This window comes from Vipera berus, assembly GCF_964194415.1.
Source record: "Vipera berus genome assembly, chromosome: 11".
Lineage (NCBI taxonomy): Eukaryota > Metazoa > Chordata > Lepidosauria > Squamata > Viperidae > Vipera > Vipera berus.
Window position 1 is genome coordinate 9,035,158 of NC_138214.1, and position 20,182 is coordinate 9,055,339.

At 45.7% G+C, this 20,182-nt stretch overlaps 2 protein-coding genes across 5 annotated transcripts in view; one reads left to right on the forward strand and one right to left on the reverse strand.

The window, feature by feature from the left end:
* The first annotated feature begins 104 nt into the window (after window positions 1-104).
* On the forward strand, window positions 105-14,907 carry ZDHHC9 (zDHHC palmitoyltransferase 9). Of its 3 annotated transcripts, none has more exons than XM_081336736.1 (10): window positions 105-265; window positions 2,366-2,631; window positions 9,216-9,376; window positions 9,494-9,652; window positions 10,762-10,899; window positions 11,061-11,107; window positions 11,285-11,389; window positions 12,107-12,210; window positions 13,027-13,189; window positions 13,829-14,907. In XM_081336736.1, exons 2-10 carry the CDS (start codon window positions 2,465-2,467, stop codon window positions 13,946-13,948), a joined length of 1,164 nt encoding a protein of 387 aa, XP_081192862.1. In that variant the 5' UTR covers window positions 105-265; window positions 2,366-2,464; the 3' UTR covers window positions 13,949-14,907. The 3 variants fall into 3 exon arrangements, with proteins under 3 accessions (XP_081192862.1, XP_081192860.1, XP_081192861.1); XM_081336734.1 differs by having other exon boundaries at window positions 201-447; XM_081336735.1 differs by lacking the exon at window positions 105-265 and having other exon boundaries at window positions 2,146-2,631.
* Window positions 14,908-16,830: 1,923 nt separating this feature from the next.
* The window catches only part of SASH3 (SAM and SH3 domain containing 3), a 15,540-nt gene continuing 12,188 nt past the window's right edge, over window positions 16,831-20,182 (reverse strand). For both annotated transcript variants that reach the window (XM_081336622.1, XM_081336621.1), the window contains exons 7-8: window positions 18,433-18,583; window positions 16,831-17,983 (exon numbers count right to left, since the gene is read on the reverse strand). In XM_081336622.1, coding sequence (XP_081192748.1) covers window positions 17,799-17,983; window positions 18,433-18,583 — 336 coding nt within the window. In that variant the 3' untranslated portion in view covers window positions 16,831-17,798. The remainder of the gene's footprint in view (window positions 17,984-18,432; window positions 18,584-20,182) is intronic.

A 20,182-nucleotide genomic window follows, 5' to 3' on the forward strand; every position in this document is an offset into this window, starting at 1 on the left:
GGCCAGCTGACCAATAGAAAGGCTGGCTTGGGACCGAGAAGGCGTCTCCACAGAACATCAGCTGCTGCCTAAGGGGACGAAGTCCACCTTTTTATCCCGCTCCCGTTTGGAGAAGAAGCGGCCTTCTCGGTCTCCGGGAGGGTCGCCTGAGTCAGGCGGCCCCTGTTTCTTCCCTCGCCCAGAATCCCACCGAGCGGGAACGAAGCCAGCCGAAGAAAAACAGCCTCGCCCTCTTTCCTGCCCCCGCCCGCTGCGTTTCTTCAGCGTGAGTGAGGGGCGGCTCGGCCAATCGCAGCCCCCAGCTCGGCCAGGAGGCGGTGCGGAGGCGCGGCTGGGCCAATAAGCAGTGCGTCTCTCTCTCTTTCCCCCTCCCTCGGAGCCGCGCCGCGACAGAGCAGCCAGGCCCCGGCCAGACCCGCTCTCGGCCCCGGCAGCGCCGAGCGGCAGGTGAGAGCCGCGCCGCCCGGGGTGGGAAGCCAAGGAGAGGCGGCGCTGCCGTCTCTGCCCTTGCCAGGGGGTGGCTGGCTGGAGCGGGAGGGTGGTGGTGGTGGTCGTGCGGACCCTTCTCCGACCTCCGGCCGCGCTGTCGCCCGCCTGGGGGTGTGGCTGCCCGGCCGCACGTGGGGGCGCCCGCCCGCCCGGCCTCCCTTCCCTTGCGAGAGGACAACCCCCCCACACACACACACCCCTCCCGCGGGAACCCAGGGCGCGCCTTCCGCGCTGCACGTGAGAATGCCCGGACGCGTGTCGAGCGGGGCTTTTGGGGGATTGGTCTGGTTGGCGGAGCGCAGGAAATCGCGATCTGTGTGTCCGTGTGTGGGGCTGTTATTGCGGGGCTGTTGTCTCGGGCGTTGGGGTGGGGGGCGCCCGCCTGCCTTTGTCTGCCCTGGGGAGGGTTTTATTTTATTTTCTTTTATTTTTTTATAATGTTGGCTTCTCGGAACATTATAAAAAATTATAATGGAGAAGAAGCCGGGCAGGCTGGGGCTCCTCCTGCAGGAAAAAAGAGGCAACCTGGAGGGGACCTTTTATCCTCCGGGAAGAAAGAAAGAAAGAAAGAAAGATGTGCCAACCAAGGAAGGGAGAGGCTGAATTGACCCCGTGTTTTTGTCTCGTCTGTCTGGGCTTGCTTGGAGGGTGGCGGGGAGGATGCCCGTCTGGATGGAGGCGCCTGGATCCAGACCCTTCATTCCCCCCCCCCAAAGCAAGCAAGCAAGCAAGCAAGCAAACAAAAGAACCTCCTCGCTGTTGAAAAATAAAAAAAAATGCAGACTCGGTCCTGCCCGGTTTTGATTTTCATCTTAACCAAGCGGGTGTCGTTTTTCTCTCGCGGGTTAACCCTCCTTTTCTTGGAAGGGTCGCCCAGACGAGCCTTTTTTAAAAAAAAAAGGAAAAAAAAGTGGGATCTCGTGCTTGTTTTTCAGCCCAGCCCCCTTTATTTTGAGCCTCGACTTCCCAATTTGAGTGGGTCTTGTGACGGCTTGCCCCGGTCAAGCGCATCCCTTGCTTACCACCAGTTCAGGATCCTGGTTGGGGAAGAGTCAGGAGACTTGTGGGCGGTTGACGCTTTGCAAAAGGAAAGCTGGGGGGGAGAAAAGATGTTTTGTTTTGTTTTGTTTTTAAAAAATGATTTATTCTCATTGTCAGTCTGTGCGGCTTAAAGCAAGTGGGAGGAAAGGTGGGGCAGAGAGAGACAGAGGAGAGAGAGCGAGCTGAATTATTAACAATTCTGGATCCAGATTCAGTAAGGAAAGAGGTGGGTTTGGTCACTGGATAACTTTGGAGTCATACTAAGGCCAGCGTGCGGACGTCTGGGCTTGGTCCAAAGGCTTTGTGCTAGCGAATACTCTCTGATGCAGCAGGGTGTTAACTTCGTGACGAGTGCCCGGAAATCCATGTAGCATTTTGTGGTTACAGGTGGAATGTAAGTGATGAAATATTATTTTGATTGGATGGAATAGCACAGACACTTGACATGTCAAGAGGAGGGAAAACAAACCTTGCATAAAACACTGCGGTGCGGTTCTGTTTATCCTCTGAATAAGGGGAAAGGTTTGTCAGGAATGCACTGAAGTCGAAGTGAGTTTGGATGGTTTCAAACTAGTCTCATTTGCCAGAGGAACTCATGATCAATTAGTCCTGGATCAGGCAGGTTTCTTTCATTCCGAGAATCACGGCACATATTCTTTCCTCCTTTGTCAGGCATTTCTCTTGCTTAAGGAAATTGTACGGTGACTAAAGCTAAATGTAGGATGTGGGTGTGCCAGAAAGGATTTGCTTCCAGTAATAATAGCTTGGACAATTTCCTAATCTAAGTGCCTTGTGAGGAATTGTGTTGACCTTTCCTTATTGCTTATCTTTCCAGGGGCTGAGGCTGGATTGCTGAGGATGGTGTGTGCTTCCCAGTGGCCGGAGTGGAGACAGGCCATTACCGAGTTATCCCACCTTTGGTGAAGGTGCAGCCATGTCTGTGATGATAGCAAGGAAGAAGGTGACGCGGAAATGGGAGAAGCTGCCAGGAAGGAATACATTCTGCTGCGATGGGCGCATTATGATGGCCCGTCAGAAAGGCATCTTCTATTTGACACTCTTCCTCATTGTGGGGACGTGTGCTCTCTTCTTTGCTTTTGAGTAAGTTCATAAAGATTGGCCTGTTTGCTTGAATGTTTTATTCACAAGACTGGAGTTCATTAACGGCCCACATTCTTATAGATTATAGTTGCTCTAGCGTGCTACAGTCCATTTGGCTTCTTGTAGAGATGAATATGCTTTTTTTCCCCTTGATCGCTTTGGATGAAAGCAGTGAAGTTGTCTCTTCCCCCCCCCCCACCAGTACATACTTCAAAGAACCTACCAAAGGTCAAATGGTCAAAGCAGAACGTACCAACAATCGATCTCCATTGTTTATTTGTTTTTAAAGAAAGATTTGCTAAACGATGTCAGAATTCTGTTTGGAAACGTACTCTGCTTAAAACTTGCTTTCATTCTGGTGGTTTCTTATTTGAAAGAGCTGAATCAAATGAAGGAATTTAATACAGTAATGTTTAATCCCTTTTAAAAAGTGAAGAAAATTCTTGGATCCTTTCCCGGTATGGAATATTTGAATATTTGAATAGTAGAGACTGGATGCATTTGCCTTGTTAGAGAAATGCGAGTTCCATTGTGGATTGGGCAGGATTTGTTATTGACCAGTATGTGTTTCCCAGAATATGGTTCACCTTTGGGAGACTATTCTGATAGGAGTGGCTTACAGAACTAGGAAATGGCATAATAAAAGGATGTTGGTTGTCTTCTGCCAATAATGTTTGTAGCATACTTTGCAGGAACCTTTTTTGGAACTGCTTAGTTGTGAGGCCCGTACGCTTTTGTGTGTTTTTCTGAAATTTATGCACTTCTGCTTCTCAGGTTCGTAACCTGGTCAGCTGGTCAAAGGAAGACCATTTTTGGAAAAGGATGTGGCTTAATGCATATTATATAGAAACAAGCATATGCAGGGGTCATTTTTTTGCAGATGAAGGGGAATTCTAGTTATACTGGTAGACTGCTGTCTTCATTGGCTCAGGATTATTATTTTTTTGGAACTAAATCTGATATGAAGGAATGTGGACACCAGAGGGAACTGGCTTGTATGGCACTGCCCCCCATATCTTCATCCTTTGGAACTACAGTATCTAATGAATACCTTTTCTCATATTTTCTGTTAAAGCTCTGAGCATATCTGAAATCCACAGCTGCAGTTGTGGTTAGTAGGAACAGGTATTTATTTTCAGTATCTTTTCCCACAGCCTCTGTTTTGGAACAGTTATCTAGAGTTCTACCAAAAGATTTTTTTGAAAAAAAAATCTACATGCTTTTTAAAGAAGATTTACTTCTAATATTTTAGATCATCTTGCCATGCCTATTTTCACCTGTTGCTTTGGACTATTATTTTTTTTTATTTGTTCATTTTTAATATATAAATACAGACTTTGCTGCTAGTTCTCCTGGCATTCTGTAATAAGATAGCTTGTTGAATGTGAAGGGGACTTATAGAAGCGTAGTATCCTTTATGTTCCTTTGGGTGCTTGGTGTGTATATCCAAGGCCAATCTTATATATCTTGATTCTGACATTGTCTACCTCCATCTCCTTTAGTGACACTGCATCACTCTTCCCAATCTTGGCTACCTCAATTTGCAACGGGTTCCTTAGGGTTTTATGACTGTTGCGTTCATGAGATTAATAGAGTGATTGATCAGTCTTGTTACACAAATGTTTATATGTTGGCACTCATGCCTTTCAACTCACTTTGATGAGCATTCAAGCATTTGCTGGTGAGGGGGGGGGCAGACTGATCTGAGTGCCCGCTTCTCATCCGTGAAAATTGAATCTCAAGATTCAGCATTTGGCCATTTAATTTCTTTTGTTGACTTAGAATTTGTTCGGAGTTCTTCCTTGTTTAGCCCTGGATGGGGTGACTGTGCCCCAAAGAGATTCCGCAGGGGGAGGTCCTTCTCTGTGGGCGCCCCGGAGCTATGGAATCGGCTGCCGGTTGAGCTCCGGATGGCGCCCGACCTTCGCTCCTTCCGTCGCGATCTGAAGACACTCTTATTTGAACAAGCCGGCCTGGCCTGATGGGGGATGGGTTGGGTTTTATGGTCATTTTTAATATTTGTATTTACTGTTTTTAGTCGGGCATATGTTTAATTTTCTTTTAACTTTTGTATTTTTGTATTTTTTATATATTTGCCCTGTTCACCGCACTGAGTCCTTCGGGAGAAGGGCGGTATATAAATAAAATAATAATAATAATAATAATTATTATTATTATTATTATTATTATTATTATTATTATTATTATTATTATTATTATTATTATTATTATTATTATTATTATTATTATTATTATTATGGAGGCTCGTGCTTGGATCAAAGCTGGAAATTACAACCAGGAGGGTCGCATTCAGGAACTCTGATGATGCCTGAGTGGTGACCTTCTTTGGATCAGGAGATTAGTAACTCATGACCTTGTCATGTCATGTTTGGATTATTCCAATTTACTTCTTTGCGAAACTGTCCTTGAAGGCAATTTGGAAACTCTAATTGAATGTCTGGTCACTTGTCAACAACCAATTTGGTGGAAGGTGCCCCCTTTATCAGAAGCCTCTTGGGTGCAGCTCAAGGTTGCTGCTGATCACTTATAAAAAAGCCCCTTAGGGCTCAGGTTGCTTCTGTTTTGGGTACCATGTGACCCAAAGTACCCCCTGCCCATCCAGTCCCCAAAATGGGAAGATTAATGTTTTGAGTGAGGAAGGGTCAAGGGAGGCAAGTTATGGGGGAGGAAGTGGGGAACCAGGCCTTATATATTTTATTTATTTTATTTATTTTAATTCCATTTATATCCCGCCCTTCTCCGAAGACTCAGGGCGGCTTACAAGCTTAGCAGTAGCCTTCATTCTATGTATATGCCTGCTTATTAGGGCTTTCACACACACCCCAAGCAGCATTATTACAAAGTCAGCTTAATTGCCCCCAACAATCTGGGTCCTCATTTTACCTACCTGGGAAGGATGGAAGGCTGAGTCAACCTTGAGCCTGGTGGGACTCGAACCTGCACTAAATGCAGGCAGCTGGTGTTACTTAAGGAGGCATTAGCCCACTGCTCCACCAAGGCTCTTAAAATATACAATTGATTGATTCAATACATTGATTTGTGCTTAGATTGTAAGCCGCCCTGAGTCTTCGGAGAAGGGCGGGATATAAATGGGATTTTTTTAAAAAAAGCTCCTTCCCTTTGAAATAGCCTCCATACTGAAGGGAGGATAGACTCGGTTACTGTTTTTATTTTGCAAAGCAGCGAAAACTGCTTTTTCCATGGACCTTTTGGGGGTAGAAGGAAGCAGTCCACTTACGGAAGTGTTCTGCAGCTTAAACGCTAGGTGATGGGTTGCGATTTATTGATTTCACTATTTGTCTTTTAGGATAGTTTATCTTTTTTTATCTTGTGAGTTGTCAAGAGTCCTAGGCGGAGAAGGGATATCTTAATAAAGCAAATGCTGTTGTATTAATTAAGCAGTGTTAATTGGATAACATTGTTATCCAGAGAGATGGTTGAATTCTGCCTTTGAGAAAATGTCAGAAATAGTTCTTCAGCTCTGAATAAACTATGCTGAATTTTTTTCTCCAAAGAGCTCAGCTTGATTTGTAGTTCTTCTCACTCCTTTTATTCTTGTAAAATCATAGAAGGGGGGGTTAGACCCAAAGAGCTGTTCATACCTGAACAGCCTTCAGATGCCCAGATTGTGTGTGGCATTGTGCATGGAAACTGAATCCAAGTCTCTGTACCACTTTTCTGATATTAGTCCCTGTACCGTATTGGTATTTTCCTAGAGTAATATCTTTAAACACTGCTCTCCCACCTTGGGTCTAGACTGGCAATATCAGAACTATCATAGTATTGTTCAGTAAGCTGTTCTCAGGTTAGAGAATGTGGCAAAACAGTGAATGGGTAGAACTGTTCCATAAATTGTATGATTTAATATCGTTCCCTGAAAAATCTAGGAGAAATATCACCCCAGTCTGCACCTTGGCATGAATCAGCACTAATGCAAAGTGGGAAGTATAGTAACCAGAGGTCTTGTCCAACACTTTATATGTAGCTGCTTGATGGATGATATAAAATATTAGAAATAAATAGCTATGCCAATATGTTTGAAAACTGGGAAGATGTGTCTTAAGCATTAAAAGACAATGGAGAAAAGATTTCTCTATGTGAACTTTTAGAAAGGTTAATTCAATTTTATCCATTTATATGAAACTGGCAGTTGGAAAACTTCATGTTACTAGTTCAATGTCAATCTTCAATCTCTTCTCCACTCTTCAGGTTTGCAAGAAGAAATTAGACAGATAAAGATAAAAGACCATGATGTTCTAACCACCTGTGATGCTGGGGAAGTGTTTCTAAATGAAGAAAGAGAACTTTGAATTTTTTTAATAGATTGGCTTGCATTTGTTAACATTTCAATAAGCTCCTGGCATTCTCCTCTAAGCAGAAATGAGAAGAGGTTGAGAAAGGACACGTTGAAGGATATCATTGAGGACTATTGTATAAATTCAGAGCGAAAGTAAATAGCAACTTAATGTTGATTTTCTTATGCTTGTTTAGCCTGTCGGACAAGGTTAATTGGCTGATTATGTCACTTCCAAACAAAACAGCCATTTTGCCTCTGATGCACATGGAACTTTAAAAGGAAAGAACCAGAATATTCTGTGCTTGAACCTTGCTTCCAGAAATGTTGAAAGCTATAGAAGGATTATTTTAAGAAATCACTGTGATTCATTTAAGCTATTACTGTATTTAAGCTGTGGAGGTCTTTTTCCCTTGCAATATTTTTGACTTTCGAAGTTGGTTGTTTTTTTATTATTATTAAAAAAGCAGATGTTATCAAAACAACTTGATTGTGTTGTGAATAAGTTTATCTAAGTCATGTGAACTTATTTCCATTAATGCTTAAATGCTGTTTGTGGTTTCATATACTTCCTGCCTACGCTTTTAGATCAACCAGATAAAAATGTTGGCATGGAATACTATGACTGGCAATGTGCCTTTTCTCCCAAGGGGCAGGGCTGCCAATTTGATATAGAAGCATATGTGCTCCTTGGGGTGCAAACATTTTTATTGTGTCATGTATGTGTTTTATGATGGAATACCCAAAGTAGGAGAGATGGATGGGGTGTGTGTGATAAATTTGGAATCCCTCTAAATTGGGCTACTGTGCAGCTAAAATATATAAAACTAGACAACCTGTCACCCATTGCCATTGTTTCAGTGAGCATCCATTTGAGATATCCATGCTTGTAAACATTTTACCTCTGTTCCTGCATCGTATCACCCAGTTAAAAGTTAAGGATATGAGAGTTTTAGTAGTACATAGTGTACCGGTAGATAACCCATGAGCAAAAAATTGTTGCTATTTTTGTTTTTTATAGGCAAGAATACTGGGGGGGGAGAAGAAATTTGATAGCATTCTATATGTCTACTGTACTTCCTGTTCAGTTTTATTAATGTCCTGGTCAGTCATTGGATGGCTGACATGTAGATAGCTCTGAGAAAGATTTTGGTCTGAAACCCGGCAGAGCTGCTATTGGTTGACTTAGACAGAGCTAAGCTAAATCAGCAAGGGACGCGGTGGCTCAGTGGGTTAGGACGCTGAGCTTGTCGATCAGATGGTCGGCAGTTTGGCGGGTCGAATCCCGAGTGCCGCGTAACAGAGTGAGCGCCTGTTCCTCGTCCCAGCTTCTGCCAACCTAGCAGTTCGAAAGCACGTAAAAATGCAAGTAGAAAAATAGGGACCACCACGGTGGGAAGGTAACAGTGTTCCGTGCGCCTTTGGCGTCTAGTCATGCCGGCCACATGACCACGGAGACGTCCTCGGACAAGCGCTGGCTCTTCGGCTTTGAAACGGAGATGAGCACCGGCCCCTAGATTTGGAAACGACTAGCACGCATGTGCGGGGGAACCTTTACCTTTACTTTACCTTAAGCTAAATCAGACAACTACCTATAATTCAATAATGAAATAATTGCGCAAGAAACTCGGGCAGGGGTGGAAGGGTTAGGATTTGAAAGAAGGTACAGCGCACTTGTTCCCATGCAGAAATTTGTTACGTACCCATACATACCTTAACATTTGCACGTCTAGCTTTAATAGCACCCTGTGAGTCCAGGGTATAATCATATCGTGTTATAGCTCAAGTGTGGAAGGTCAAACCCAGCCTGTATGTAGACTAACTTGGAACTTATATGAAACAGTTTTCACCTACAATATACTGTGTAAACAAGTGCCTTTGCTCACTTTTATACTCACAACATTACTTTGACTCCTTGGAGCTGTTAAACGAGTGCCAACAGAGCGTGTCAATAAATGCCACAGGAGGAGGAAGCCAGACATCAGCGCAAATGTGAGTTAGTTTTAAGCTTGCATTGGAAGCTGCTGAGATATTTCCAAGAGCTTCCAGCAAATGTGGGATTGACAAGTATTGTTTTTAGAAAAGTTTTTTTTTTTTAAAAAAAATGCAAATTGCAGCAAGAAGTCCCTTCTGTGGCCTCTAGTGAAATGATGGAAATCTGCAGTTCTTGGATTCTTGCCTGGAGCCCTTTTTGGAACCTTTTAAAGACTTCATGGGAACGCGCGTCTTTGCGTTCGATTTCAGTGACCTGAATTCTTTCTTATTCCAGGTGCCAGTATCTTGCTGTCCACCTCTCCCCAGCGATCCCCGTCTTTGCAGTAATTCTCTTTTTGTTTGCAATGGCAACCCTGTTGCGGACAAGCTTCAGTGACCCAGGAGTTATTCCACGGGCCTTACCTGACGAGGCAGCTTTCATTGAAATGGAAATAGGTAGGTGGGTGGCAATTGGCGAAACCAGCCAGCCAAAGGATGAAGAATACTTTTCCCCTTATTTCGCCCGGTGAGATGGGTAAAGATCAGGCAGTGAAAGGTCTGCTTTCATTTCAGAGGCAACCAATGGAACGGTGCCTCCCGGCCAGCGGCCACCTCCGCGCATTAAGAACTTCCAGATCAATAACCAGATCGTGAAGCTGAAGTACTGCTATACTTGCAAGATCTTCCGTCCGCCCCGGGCCTCACATTGCAGTATTTGTGACAACTGTGTGGGTGAGTGACAGAACTGCCCTCCAATCCCTTCAGGGCTCTATTTGGGGCTGGGAAAATGCACCTAAGTACGCTCTCCCAGCAGTCCATGAGCTGGCTGCTATATGCTGCTCTGCAGAATTTAGACATTCTAAGGCAGTGAGCGCTGCCTTTTGCTACTGATTGAAGGGAAAACAAAATTGAAGAGCTGGCAACTCCACTCACCGGAGGCAGGACTTCTACCGTCGCCAGTTTTCAAACCTGTCTTTAACTGTAAATTCTAGACTTTTCAATGAAATGAAAGCAGGAGTTCTTGGGTTTGTAATTTTGATGCCACGCAAGCTACCACACAGTCTACATCTGCTGTGGTTTGCAACTTCCCTACAAAACAGGATGAGAATACCTGCAGGCAGAGTGTTGTGTGGTCTTCAGGTTCAGCTAAAATAGACCTTGTCCCAAACTGCTTATTTAGGCTTTGTTCCTTCTGCATTGCCCACATTGGTCAATGGTAGGTTTGCTTCACCATACACGTAAAAATTCGGAAAGCCCCTTTCTTGTAGGTTGCTATATGTCATGCTATCATGGAGGAATGCTTAAAAGATCCTTGGTGGAGCAGTGGGCTAATGCCTCCTTAAGTAACACCAGCTGCCTGCAATTAGTGCAGGTTCGCGTCCCACCAGGCTCAAGGTCGACTCAGCCTTCCATCCTTCCCAGGTAGGTAAAATGAGGACCCAGATTGTTGGGGGCAATTAAGCTGACTTTGTAATAATGCCGCTTGGGGGTTGTATGAAAGCCCTAATAAGCAGGCATATACATAGAATGAAGGCTATTGCTAAGCACATTGATTTGTGCTTTAAATTGTAAGCTGCCCTGAGTCTTCGGAGAAGGGCGGGATATAAAATAAAAAATAAATAAAAAATAAAATAAAATGATGTGGGTTTGGAAGGCAAAAGTTGCCCCCTTGACAATCCTCCCACCTCAGAAATGAGTGCATGAATCAGTTTCATAGTTCGCCAGAAGGATTGCAGCGTGGGCTTGGTATATGAGTGAAACTCTACACATGCTGGCATCTGGCAGAGGTTTCTGTGATGGCACCAAAGAGAAAAGGCATTGAGCTTCTCTCTTTTTTACAGAGCGTTTTGATCATCATTGTCCCTGGGTAGGAAACTGCGTGGGAAAGAGGAACTACCGTTATTTCTACCTCTTCATCCTTTCGTTGTCACTCCTCACCATCTACATCTTCTCCTTCAACATTGTTTACGTCGCCCTGAGTGAGTAGGGCTTGTATGAAAGGGAGGAGGGAATTGGACTAAAAGCTTGGAGAGGCATCTTGGAAAGGAAGGAAGGAAGGGTGGGGGCTGGGAAAAAAGCCTCCACTCTTGGTGTGATTAATAACTGCAGGTTAAATACGTTGTATTTTCATTCCATACAGAATCCCTGGATATCGGCTTTTTGAGTACGCTGAAAGAAACTCCAGGGACATATCTTTTCTGCTAGTGGGTAGCGGCTTTTAACTTGCCCAGAGAGAAATAGGAGAGAAATCATTGTACCCTGCTCTCCGTTGAGGGTGGTGGTGGTGGGGAATGAGGCAGGATAGCATTGGGAGAAGTTAACGATTCCGTAAGGAGTTTGTGTTGTTCCTTAACTGAGCTTTCCACGGCCCTGGAGGTTTTGATCTGCTTCTTCACCCTTTGGTCTGTGGTGGGCCTAACTGGATTCCACACATTCCTGGTAGCCTTGAATCAGACAACGAATGAAGATGTAAGTACTTCCATTTCTTCCTGTAAATTCTCTCTCCCTCTCCCTCTCTCTTTCACATACACACACGCGCGCGCACACACGTACATTATCTCTGTGAGAATGTTCTTTTTCAGAAACATTTGTTAGAGCTATTCTTATAGAAGTCTGTGTTTGGCCTTGCTCTAGGCAGGCGTGACTAAGTTTCTTGAAAGAATATCCATTCTCCCTTAAATGGATTGAAGCCACTGGATTTCCTTCCAAAGAACACAATAAACCTCCTTCCAAACGTGTCAGATTTTTAAAAAGAAATCTTCATTTACTGAAGTGAAGACTCGACGCATTTCCATCTTCTGTCCTTTTGTTACAATTTGCAGTGTTCCCCCCCCCCCCAGTTCATTCCAACAAGGCTTCAGGAGACGGCTTTCTCGAATCCTTAGGCAGAATAGAACCTGCTTATTCAAATGGGCAGTTGTTTCTTTTCAGCTGCAAGCAGTAAACAGCCTTTGACTGATGTATCAGACTTTGGGGGAGTAAAACTCTTCTACCCACGAGGAAGGCCTCTCATTAGAATGAAGTAATTAGAAAAACAGCGGGTGCCGAGAGTTCCAGGAGAGATCTGTTGGAAGAAGCCAGAGTAACTTGAAAGATGCTTTTCACTTGGGATCTGGATGTACATCATCACACAGATCAATGCTAACGTTGGATTTGTATTTTTGGAGGCTGCTCTTGTTCTTTCAGATTAAAGGCTCCTGGACAGGGAAGAACCGTGTGCAGAATCCTTATAGCCATGGTAACATTGTGAAGAACTGCTGCGAAGTTCTGTGTGGTCCTTTGCCTCCCAGGTGATGGTTCAAGCTGTATCTTGTGGTTGTTGGTCCCTGTGTATGAAACAGCACAGCATTTGTGGTGTAGAGGGATTTGAGGGAAGGGCCCTTTCCAGCAGATCGAAGTCTGAGGCGGAATTTAGCCGTTGAGGGGTCCTCCGAGCTTGGTTGTCTTCTTGCAGATGTTTCATTACCCAAACTAGGTAACACCATCGATTTCCTGGTTCCGATAAATGAGACAGTTCAAACAAAATGCAAGCATTGTTTATCTAAAAAGTCTTAATAATGAAACGAAACATCGGCACTCTTGGAGGGATGCCAGAATCTGAAATCTCCTCCCCCCAAACCCATCGTAACATACACACAATCCCCGCCCTTATCTACACGTCATAAATCACATTATCCAATTAGTTTTACATGTGAGGTTTCACTTCCCATTCTGTACGTGGGCTTTTCTAATCTTCTCACAACATCCGGGTAGTTTTCCTCACCCCGCCACCCCCCCCCCCAAAGCAAAGCAATTAAAGTAACAGGCTGTCTCTTATATTGTCAGTGCAAAAACATGTCAATGTTTGCAGCATTGACAATCAATGCTAGTGATCGGTGGAGTAGCATGGATGATGTAACCTAGTTTGGGTAACGAAACGGGGGGAGAAAAAAACAAAACACCAAACCCCAGCCAAGCTCAGAGACCATCAAGGACCCCTCGTTTCAACCCTGAGCTACGAATATTCTCCTTTATTGGTAATTTAGCTCTTTCTCATCTCGAAACATTTCCCTCCCCCGCCCCCCTCCAAATTGTATTTTCCCTGATCTCCCGCTTCTGCTTTGTAGTGTGCTGGATAGACGGGGCGTCTTGGTTCAAGAGAGTGCTGTCTCAGGGAACGGAGCTGGGCCTGAGCCCAGAACGCAAGAAGAGAGAAGCCCAGAGCAATGCAGAGCCCAGGAAGCCAGTGGGGGCCCCGAGGGCGGCAGTGCCTTCCCAGAGCAAAGCTTGGTAGGTGTGCAAAGCGCAGATGCGCTTGGGATGAAAATGACCTCCTCCCAGGCACGGCCACCAGCACTGTTTTTCTAGCAGCCCAGAGGGAAGTTGCCGGGCGGATGGATTTCCAGCAGGGATTTTTACGATGGGCAAAATACTAAGCCGCCTCGCTTAACGCAGTGATGGCGAACCTTTTAGACACCGAGTGCCCCAAAACCGCCCCGCCCCCACCTGCCCGCAGTGCCACCTACCAACTCCATGACCCGCCGCAGATCGCCCAGGCAGCCCTGCAGCACCATGACAGCCACACCCTCCGCCTGCACCCTGTAGCATCATCTACAGTCTTGTCCCTGTTGCCTGGATGACATGTCCTTGGCTGCGCTGCTCTGCGTGGGCCGCTCCCAGGGGCAACTCTTTTATGGGGGGGGGGCTGCTGGTGAAGAGGGGGGCCACAGGGGGAGGGGGGCTGGGGCAATGGTGCGCGTGCCCACAGAGATGTCTCTGAGTGCCGCCGCTGGCACCCGTGCCGTAGGTTCGCCACCACTGGCTTAACGGTCCTCCAAAGGTCGGTAAGGTTGACCGTTTTGCTTTCAAGGAGCCGTTTGCGGGATTCTGCTGCCAATTGTCCTTCTCCCTTGTCTTCTTCCTCCCCAGCTCCCTGGGCCAACGGAGAAGGTGCCCCAGGAAGCCATGAAGCCACCTGCTGCTGCTGCTGCTTCTTCAGAAGAAGAATCATCTGCTCAAACACTCGATCCTGTGCAGATGATACCATAGCCTCCAAGATGAACCCGAGAGTGCTTTTACTTGGCTGCCTCTTGCAAAGCTGCAGCGTGAGCAAGGACGGGAACAGCTGGCTGGACAGCATGTTGTTCCTTAGGTGGTTTGTTTGCCAGCGGTTCTGAACAGTATCTACAAACTGATGTTTGCCAACGCTCCCTCCCTCGTCTAGAGGCTGGGCACTTGGTTGTGCTGCTTGACGGACTCTTCATCTCTCGGCAGTCTCTGGCCCAATTAAGTGAGTGCCTCTCTGGCCCCGGCCTTGAGTTCTCCGGAACGTGGAATTTGCTGGGAAGGAGCCGGAGCCGGTGATTGTGATCTGTGCCATCTTTCTCCTTGTGACTGCAGTATTGTGTGTTTGACTGGTTTCGTTTGCCAATGGAGTCAGGCTGGATCCGTGGAAGCTAGCACCTGCCAAGTTCGGAAATCGTAGCCTTCCTAAATGTTCCTGACAAACAGTGCCAATTGGCAGCTCAAAGTCCCAAATAGTCCTAAATTACACCCTGCCAGAGGACCGTGAGGTCCTTTTGTCTCCCCCCCCCCACCCCAACGTCTGTTCAGGTATTGGAATCTGTGGTGCAGTATCAACCTTTCCTTTCCTCCCTCCCTTTTCCCCTCCTCCCTTCTTCAATTAGAAGTGCTTCTGATCTTCTTCCATGTCCTGGAAAGGTAGAACCTTCCTTCTTGCTAGCAGTTACCGAAGGGCTGCTGGGGAAATGGGTCACAGGGGCAGCGTAAGTGCTCTGGAAGCAGAAGAGCCAGCGTTGTACGGTAGGAAGCTTATTACTGTGCAGATAGACGGGGTGGGCTCTTGGTCTGTGACTTCTGTACAGCCCATAATGTCTGTGCTCTAAGCTCTCTTGATCCAGGGCTGGAAGCTGCTTTGGGAAATATCTGACTAAATTATGGTCGAGTCCGGCTCGTTGTGTTGTTATTCAGTCCTCTCTCTGAAGCCACATATAACTCTGAATGTGGATGGGTGGGCAGGGCGGGGCCAATACATCTCTGCTCACAGAATCGTATTGCAAAGCTACGCTACCGTACACACTTCTGTGTTGACCGTGCCAGTCAGACAGAAAATGGAGATAAATGTTTTGAAGGCTGTGTATCTCCTTGGCAATGGAAAAATAATGTGGGCTGAGAGACAAAGCTGGCTAAGAATCATTTTCCCTGGGGGTTTTGTTCCTGCAAGAGAACGTTTGGGGAATGATTTTTTTTTTTTAAAAAGAATGCCTGTTCTCTCAGTACAGTACACACACACACACACACACACACCCAGAGCGGGGGAAAAAAAAAGAATGGCTAAATCTTTGAACTTGGTTCCCAGGAATGTCGATGGAGATTCTCAGTCATCCAGCTCACCGTTGTCTCAAAGGTGCTTTTTTCCAAAGGCCAGCCGGACTTTGGAAGACGTTTCGCTCCTCATCCCAAGAAGCTTCTTCGGAAGAACTGAAGAAGCTCCTTGGATGTGAAGCGAAACGTCTTCAAGGAAAAAACAAAAGTCCGGTTGCCTTTGAAAAAGCAGCTTTGGGCAATGGTGCCCAGAGGGTGTGACCTGGTTCAGATGCGTAGAGAATCCCAGGAAAAAAACGCCAGGAAAAACGGTTGGGAATTGCGGCGATTGAAGTTTCTCGCATCCCTGCTTGCCTCGGGACAAGCGATAGTCGAGTCACAGAGCTATTGAGGTTGGAGTCTGGCCAGGCTCCTGCCGTATTTTGGAATAACACCCTCTGCCCTGCCCAGCTCAATGCATTACAGAAATAGATGCCGTTTCCATAACGGCTGCCGTGATTGACAGGAGACCTACTGTAATATGGTAGCCTCTGTGGCTTCCTCCTTTCTCCGCACCCCGTCGTGGGGAAAAAACCACAACGCTTTTTCCAGTGTGTCTGTCCACCCTTGTGTCAAGAACAGAAAGTGCTGCTGGTGCTTTTCCCTTTGCTGCTGATCAAATCTCCTGCTCTGTTTAAGATGCCATTTTTTTCATGTTCTCTGACGGATTATTCCACAGAGTGGGACAGGGCTAGCGGCTTCTTCGTATGTCCACCTCTGACTTCAATGAAGGTTTTGGAATTGGTGCGTTATGTTTTGTTTGTGTGATCTTGGCCTCAGACGGCCCCTTGCTGCTCACCTCCCGACCACTCCTGCTTCTCTGCAAGATTCAGTATTCCCCTTAATTGCTTCTTTTCGTAAAGTACATCACTTTTGCTACGGAGAAAGAAGCTGCGCTAAGCAGACCAGCCCTGTGTGCAGAGCAGAAAAGTAGGCAACGGATATCTCCTCTCTCTTGCTGCCAGTTTTCAAGATCAGGTCTGCTTAACTTCACGTTTAGTGTTCTCCAAAACCTGTCTTTTGAGATCTTGGAATGTTTTTGGATGAAGCCTTGGGGCCATTAGCCACCAAAATGGACTAGCTGTACTTCATAGAGTCCTGGGTCTAATGTTCCTTTCTTTCTTTCTTTCTTTCTTTCTTTCTTTCTTTCTTTCTTTCTTTCTTTCTTTCTTTCTTTCTTTCTTTTTCTTTCTTTCTTTCTTTCTTTCTGTCTTTCTGTCTTTCTTTCTGTCTTTCTTTCTTTTTTCTTTCTTTCTTTTTTTCTTTCTTTCTTTCTTTTTTCTTTCTTTTTTTCTTTCTTTCTTTTTCTTTCTTTCTTTCTTTCTCTCCTTCCTTTTCCTTTCTTTCTTTCTTCCTTCCTTTCTTTCTCTCCTTCCTTTTCCTTTCTTTCTTTCTTTCTTTCTTTCTTTCTTTCTTTCTTTCTTTCTTTCTCTCCTTTCTTTCTCTTTCTTTCTTTCTTTCTTTCTTTCTTTCTTTCTTTCTTTCTTTCTTTCTTTCTTTCTTTCTTTCTTTCTCTCCTTTTCCTTCCTTCCTTCCTTCCTTCCTTCCTTCCTTCCTTCCTTCCTTTCTCTTTCTTTCTTTCTTTCTTTCTTTCTTTCTTTCTTTCTTTCTTTCTTTCTTTCTTCTTTCTTTCTTTCTTTCTTTCTTTCTTTCTTTCTTTCTTTCTTTCTTTCTTTCTTTCTTTCTTTCTTTCTTTCTTTCTTTCTTTCTTTCTTTCTTTCTCTCCTTCCCTTTCCTTTCCTTTCCTTTCCTTTGGCAGCGGAGGAATATTTTACCATTTAGTTTTTTCTAAAAATAATACAGACATACAGGGTCATCTGTACACTCCAGAGATAAATGTGCTTTATTGAAAGATCTGTACCGGTGAATAGTGCTTGCCATTCCACAGAGTAAGCCAGTTTGGAAATTGCACCTACCTGTTCTTCGTGAGGATCTTGTCCTAAAGCTACAAAAACCTAACTGTTTAGAACAAAATAACTAGATATACTTGAAAAGAAGTAGCACAGAGCCCCCCCCCCTTTGCTCTTCCCAACTAAAGCTACAGGAGGATGGAAGAAGGCCACATTCAGAAGTTCGTTCTCCATCTTTGTGGCAGTCTTCGGATTGTGCAAGAGCTGTCGGGGGCAGGCAAACCCTCCGTGCCCCCCAGAGAAGACTGGGCACACGGAGGCAGAGGCGAGTTCAGTTGCTTCTTAGCAAGTCTCACGGTAGCGACCGCTCACTGCAGCCAAAACTCTGAAAGAGGTGCCTCTGTGATGCAACAGTCTGGCAACAGAGTCTTTGGTGCAGTAATCAGTCAGGATTCTGGATCCCAGCCTTCTCCTTATTATTCACCAGCCAGGACTTGGAGCTGTATTCCTACTCAGCCTGAAGAGTTATCTGGGGTTTTTCTTCTTCTTTTTTTGAGGGGGGGAGGGGGAACAGAGACACAAGTTCCTGGAAAAACAGCTTGTACTTGCCAGCCAACGGGGGGGGGGGCTCAGGATGCAGAGAAGAGGGGGGGGGGTCTTTCCCCTCAGCCCAAACTGGTCAGAGGATGGGATGGCAGCCCCTCCTCAAGCTTCACGTCTTCTTCTCGCCCACTGTCCAACGTCTCCGACCCTTCAAAACAGCCAGAGTCACGGGGGATGTCTTCCTTGAGCTCTCCAGGAAATAGCTGACCCTCCACGTTTCCTCCTTCCTCTTCAGCCTCGCTGCTCGCTGGGAAGAGAGAAGCCCAGTTGTTAAAAGGAAGACTTGGAGGGTGCTAAAAACCGGCAGGGCAAAGGGAAGAAAGATGGCCTTGCCTCACTTGTTCCCCCAGTGAGAAACGGACGTTCCCACAACCTGGCTTGTGCTGAGCAGGAGCTCTTGGTAAATGTTGGGACCACTAAACAATTCATTCTACTGTGTAGAATTCTCCCTCTACGGAGGCAGCTTTTACGTGCCGTAGGAAACTTACGCTTTGAAGATTTGTAACGCTCTGCCTCGTGGCGCTCCAGTCCGATTTCTCGACTCGGTTTCGTGTCACAGTTGGGTTTTTCATACCAAATGTGATAGGATTTCAAGGTGGGGATTTTTGCACCCAGAACTGGTCTCACTTCAAGAACGGGGGCCCGACGATGGAGGAGGAAGAAAGCAAGCTCTTTTGGAGGGTGGAGAGCACTTACTGTCATAATCCAGCAGGAGATCTGCTGCTGTGAGCAGCTTGGTGCGATGTTGTGGGTCAGTGATGTTCAATTCATTCAGGTGGATCTCTTGCAGCTCCTTGAAGTCCTCCACGGTCTGGTAACCATTTAATAGCAGTGTAGAGGTGTGCTCCTGAATGGGGGGAGGGGGAAGAGACAAGAGTCCCATTGTAATACTTGTGGTAAAGATTACCTGGCGGGGTGGGTGGGATTTGCTGTTATTGCTGTCCCTGTAATAGCAGTAGCACTTAGACTTCACAATACTTTACAGCCCTCTCTAAGCGGTTTGCAGAGTCATCAATTTGCCCCCCCCCAACAATCTGGGTCCTCATTTTACAAAGGATGGAGACTTCACAATACTTTACAGCCCTCTAAGCAGTCTACAGAGTCATCAATTTGTCCCCCCCCAACAATCTGGGTCCTCATTTTACCAATCTCGAAAGGATGGAAGGCTGAGTCAAACTTGAGCTGGTCAGGATCGAACTGCTGGCGGTCGACAGAGTGAAGGATGGAAGGAAGGAAGGAAGGGCACTAGCAATAGTACTTAGACTTATATACCACTTCACAGTTCTTTACAGCCCTCTCTTTGCAGTTTTACAGAGTCATCAGTTTGCCCCCAAACAATCTGGGTCCTCATTTTACCGACCTTGGAAAGATGGAAAGCTCAGTCAACCTTGAGCCGGTCAACTTTGAGGGACTTAAAACTCCTGAGAATGTGAGCAAAGTTAGTCTGCAACACTGCATTCTAAGCACTGTGCCACCATGGTTCTCAGAGGATATAGAAGTGAGTTAACCCCTTCATAGAGGATTTAGAATTGGGTGTGGCCCCCTAGAGATTGCTAAATGCAATTCTCATTGTTTGGGAGTTTAGTTTCCCTATCCTAATTCACACCATCCTCACGTTTGCTAGCCAATTCTGTAGAGAACCAAGGATTCTCTATGGCAGAGGTCCCCAATCTTTTGGGCACCAGGGACCGCTTCCGTGGAGAGAAGTTTTTCTGTGGACCGGAGGGGGTGTGGTTTTGTGTGCTGCCTGCATCTTGCAGATGGGGCTTTGCTTGTTTGTGTGGCCCGGTTGCTGGCATGCCGTGGCCCGGTGCTGGTCCACAGACCGGGGGTTGGGGACCCTTGCTCTATGGGGTATGAGGATTCTGTGAACTGTTTTCCAAATGCGTGAGGTGGCTATTTTTTCAAGTTGGGTTTAGAACTTTTCATTTCTAGTTCTGTATCAAAAGGAGTGGGAGAAAGTTGCTTCTTAAATACTGTAAAAAAAAAAAGAAATCCAGAAAGGTTGCAGCAAAATAATGAGTATAATTGAACGCTAAATGCTGCCCCATTTGTTATGGCATTAGAAATAGATTCTAACCATCCAAAGCAGTTTTTTTAAAAAAATATAGTTACGATTTAATCAACCTCAGATGCAGATCGGGACTTCTTTACCTTTTAAGATACCAAGTCTAATATTTTTGGAGAGTGGGGGGGGGGGGGGTTGAAGAAAAGAGACAAAACCAGGCAAGCATTTGTGCTTAGAGAGTAGGTGTAGCTAAAGAAATAGTTTCTCTCTTTTGTGAAAGATTTATGAATGATTTGCCCTGCTGCTCATTGCAGCATCCACAAATGGGGATCAACGTATTTTCTGCCCTGTCTCAAAATGAAACGGTGGGGAGCTCAAAACAGGGATGAGGTCGACACCTCTGCCCGACAGGCGTTCCTTCATTTCCCTTTTAATATT

Bases quoted from the DNA above. Each gene is read 5' to 3' on its own strand.
- ZDHHC9 (XM_081336736.1), top strand. From the start codon at position 2,465: ATGTCTGTGATGATAGCAAGGAAGAAGGTGACGCGGAAATGGGAGAAG. The intron at 10,900-11,060 runs GTGAGTAGGGCT...CATTCCATACAG, and splicing joins CATTGTTTACGTCGCCCTGA to AATCCCTGGATATCGGCTTT. The intron at 11,390-12,106 runs GTAAGTACTTCC...TTGTTCTTTCAG, and splicing joins ATCAGACAACGAATGAAGAT to ATTAAAGGCTCCTGGACAGG.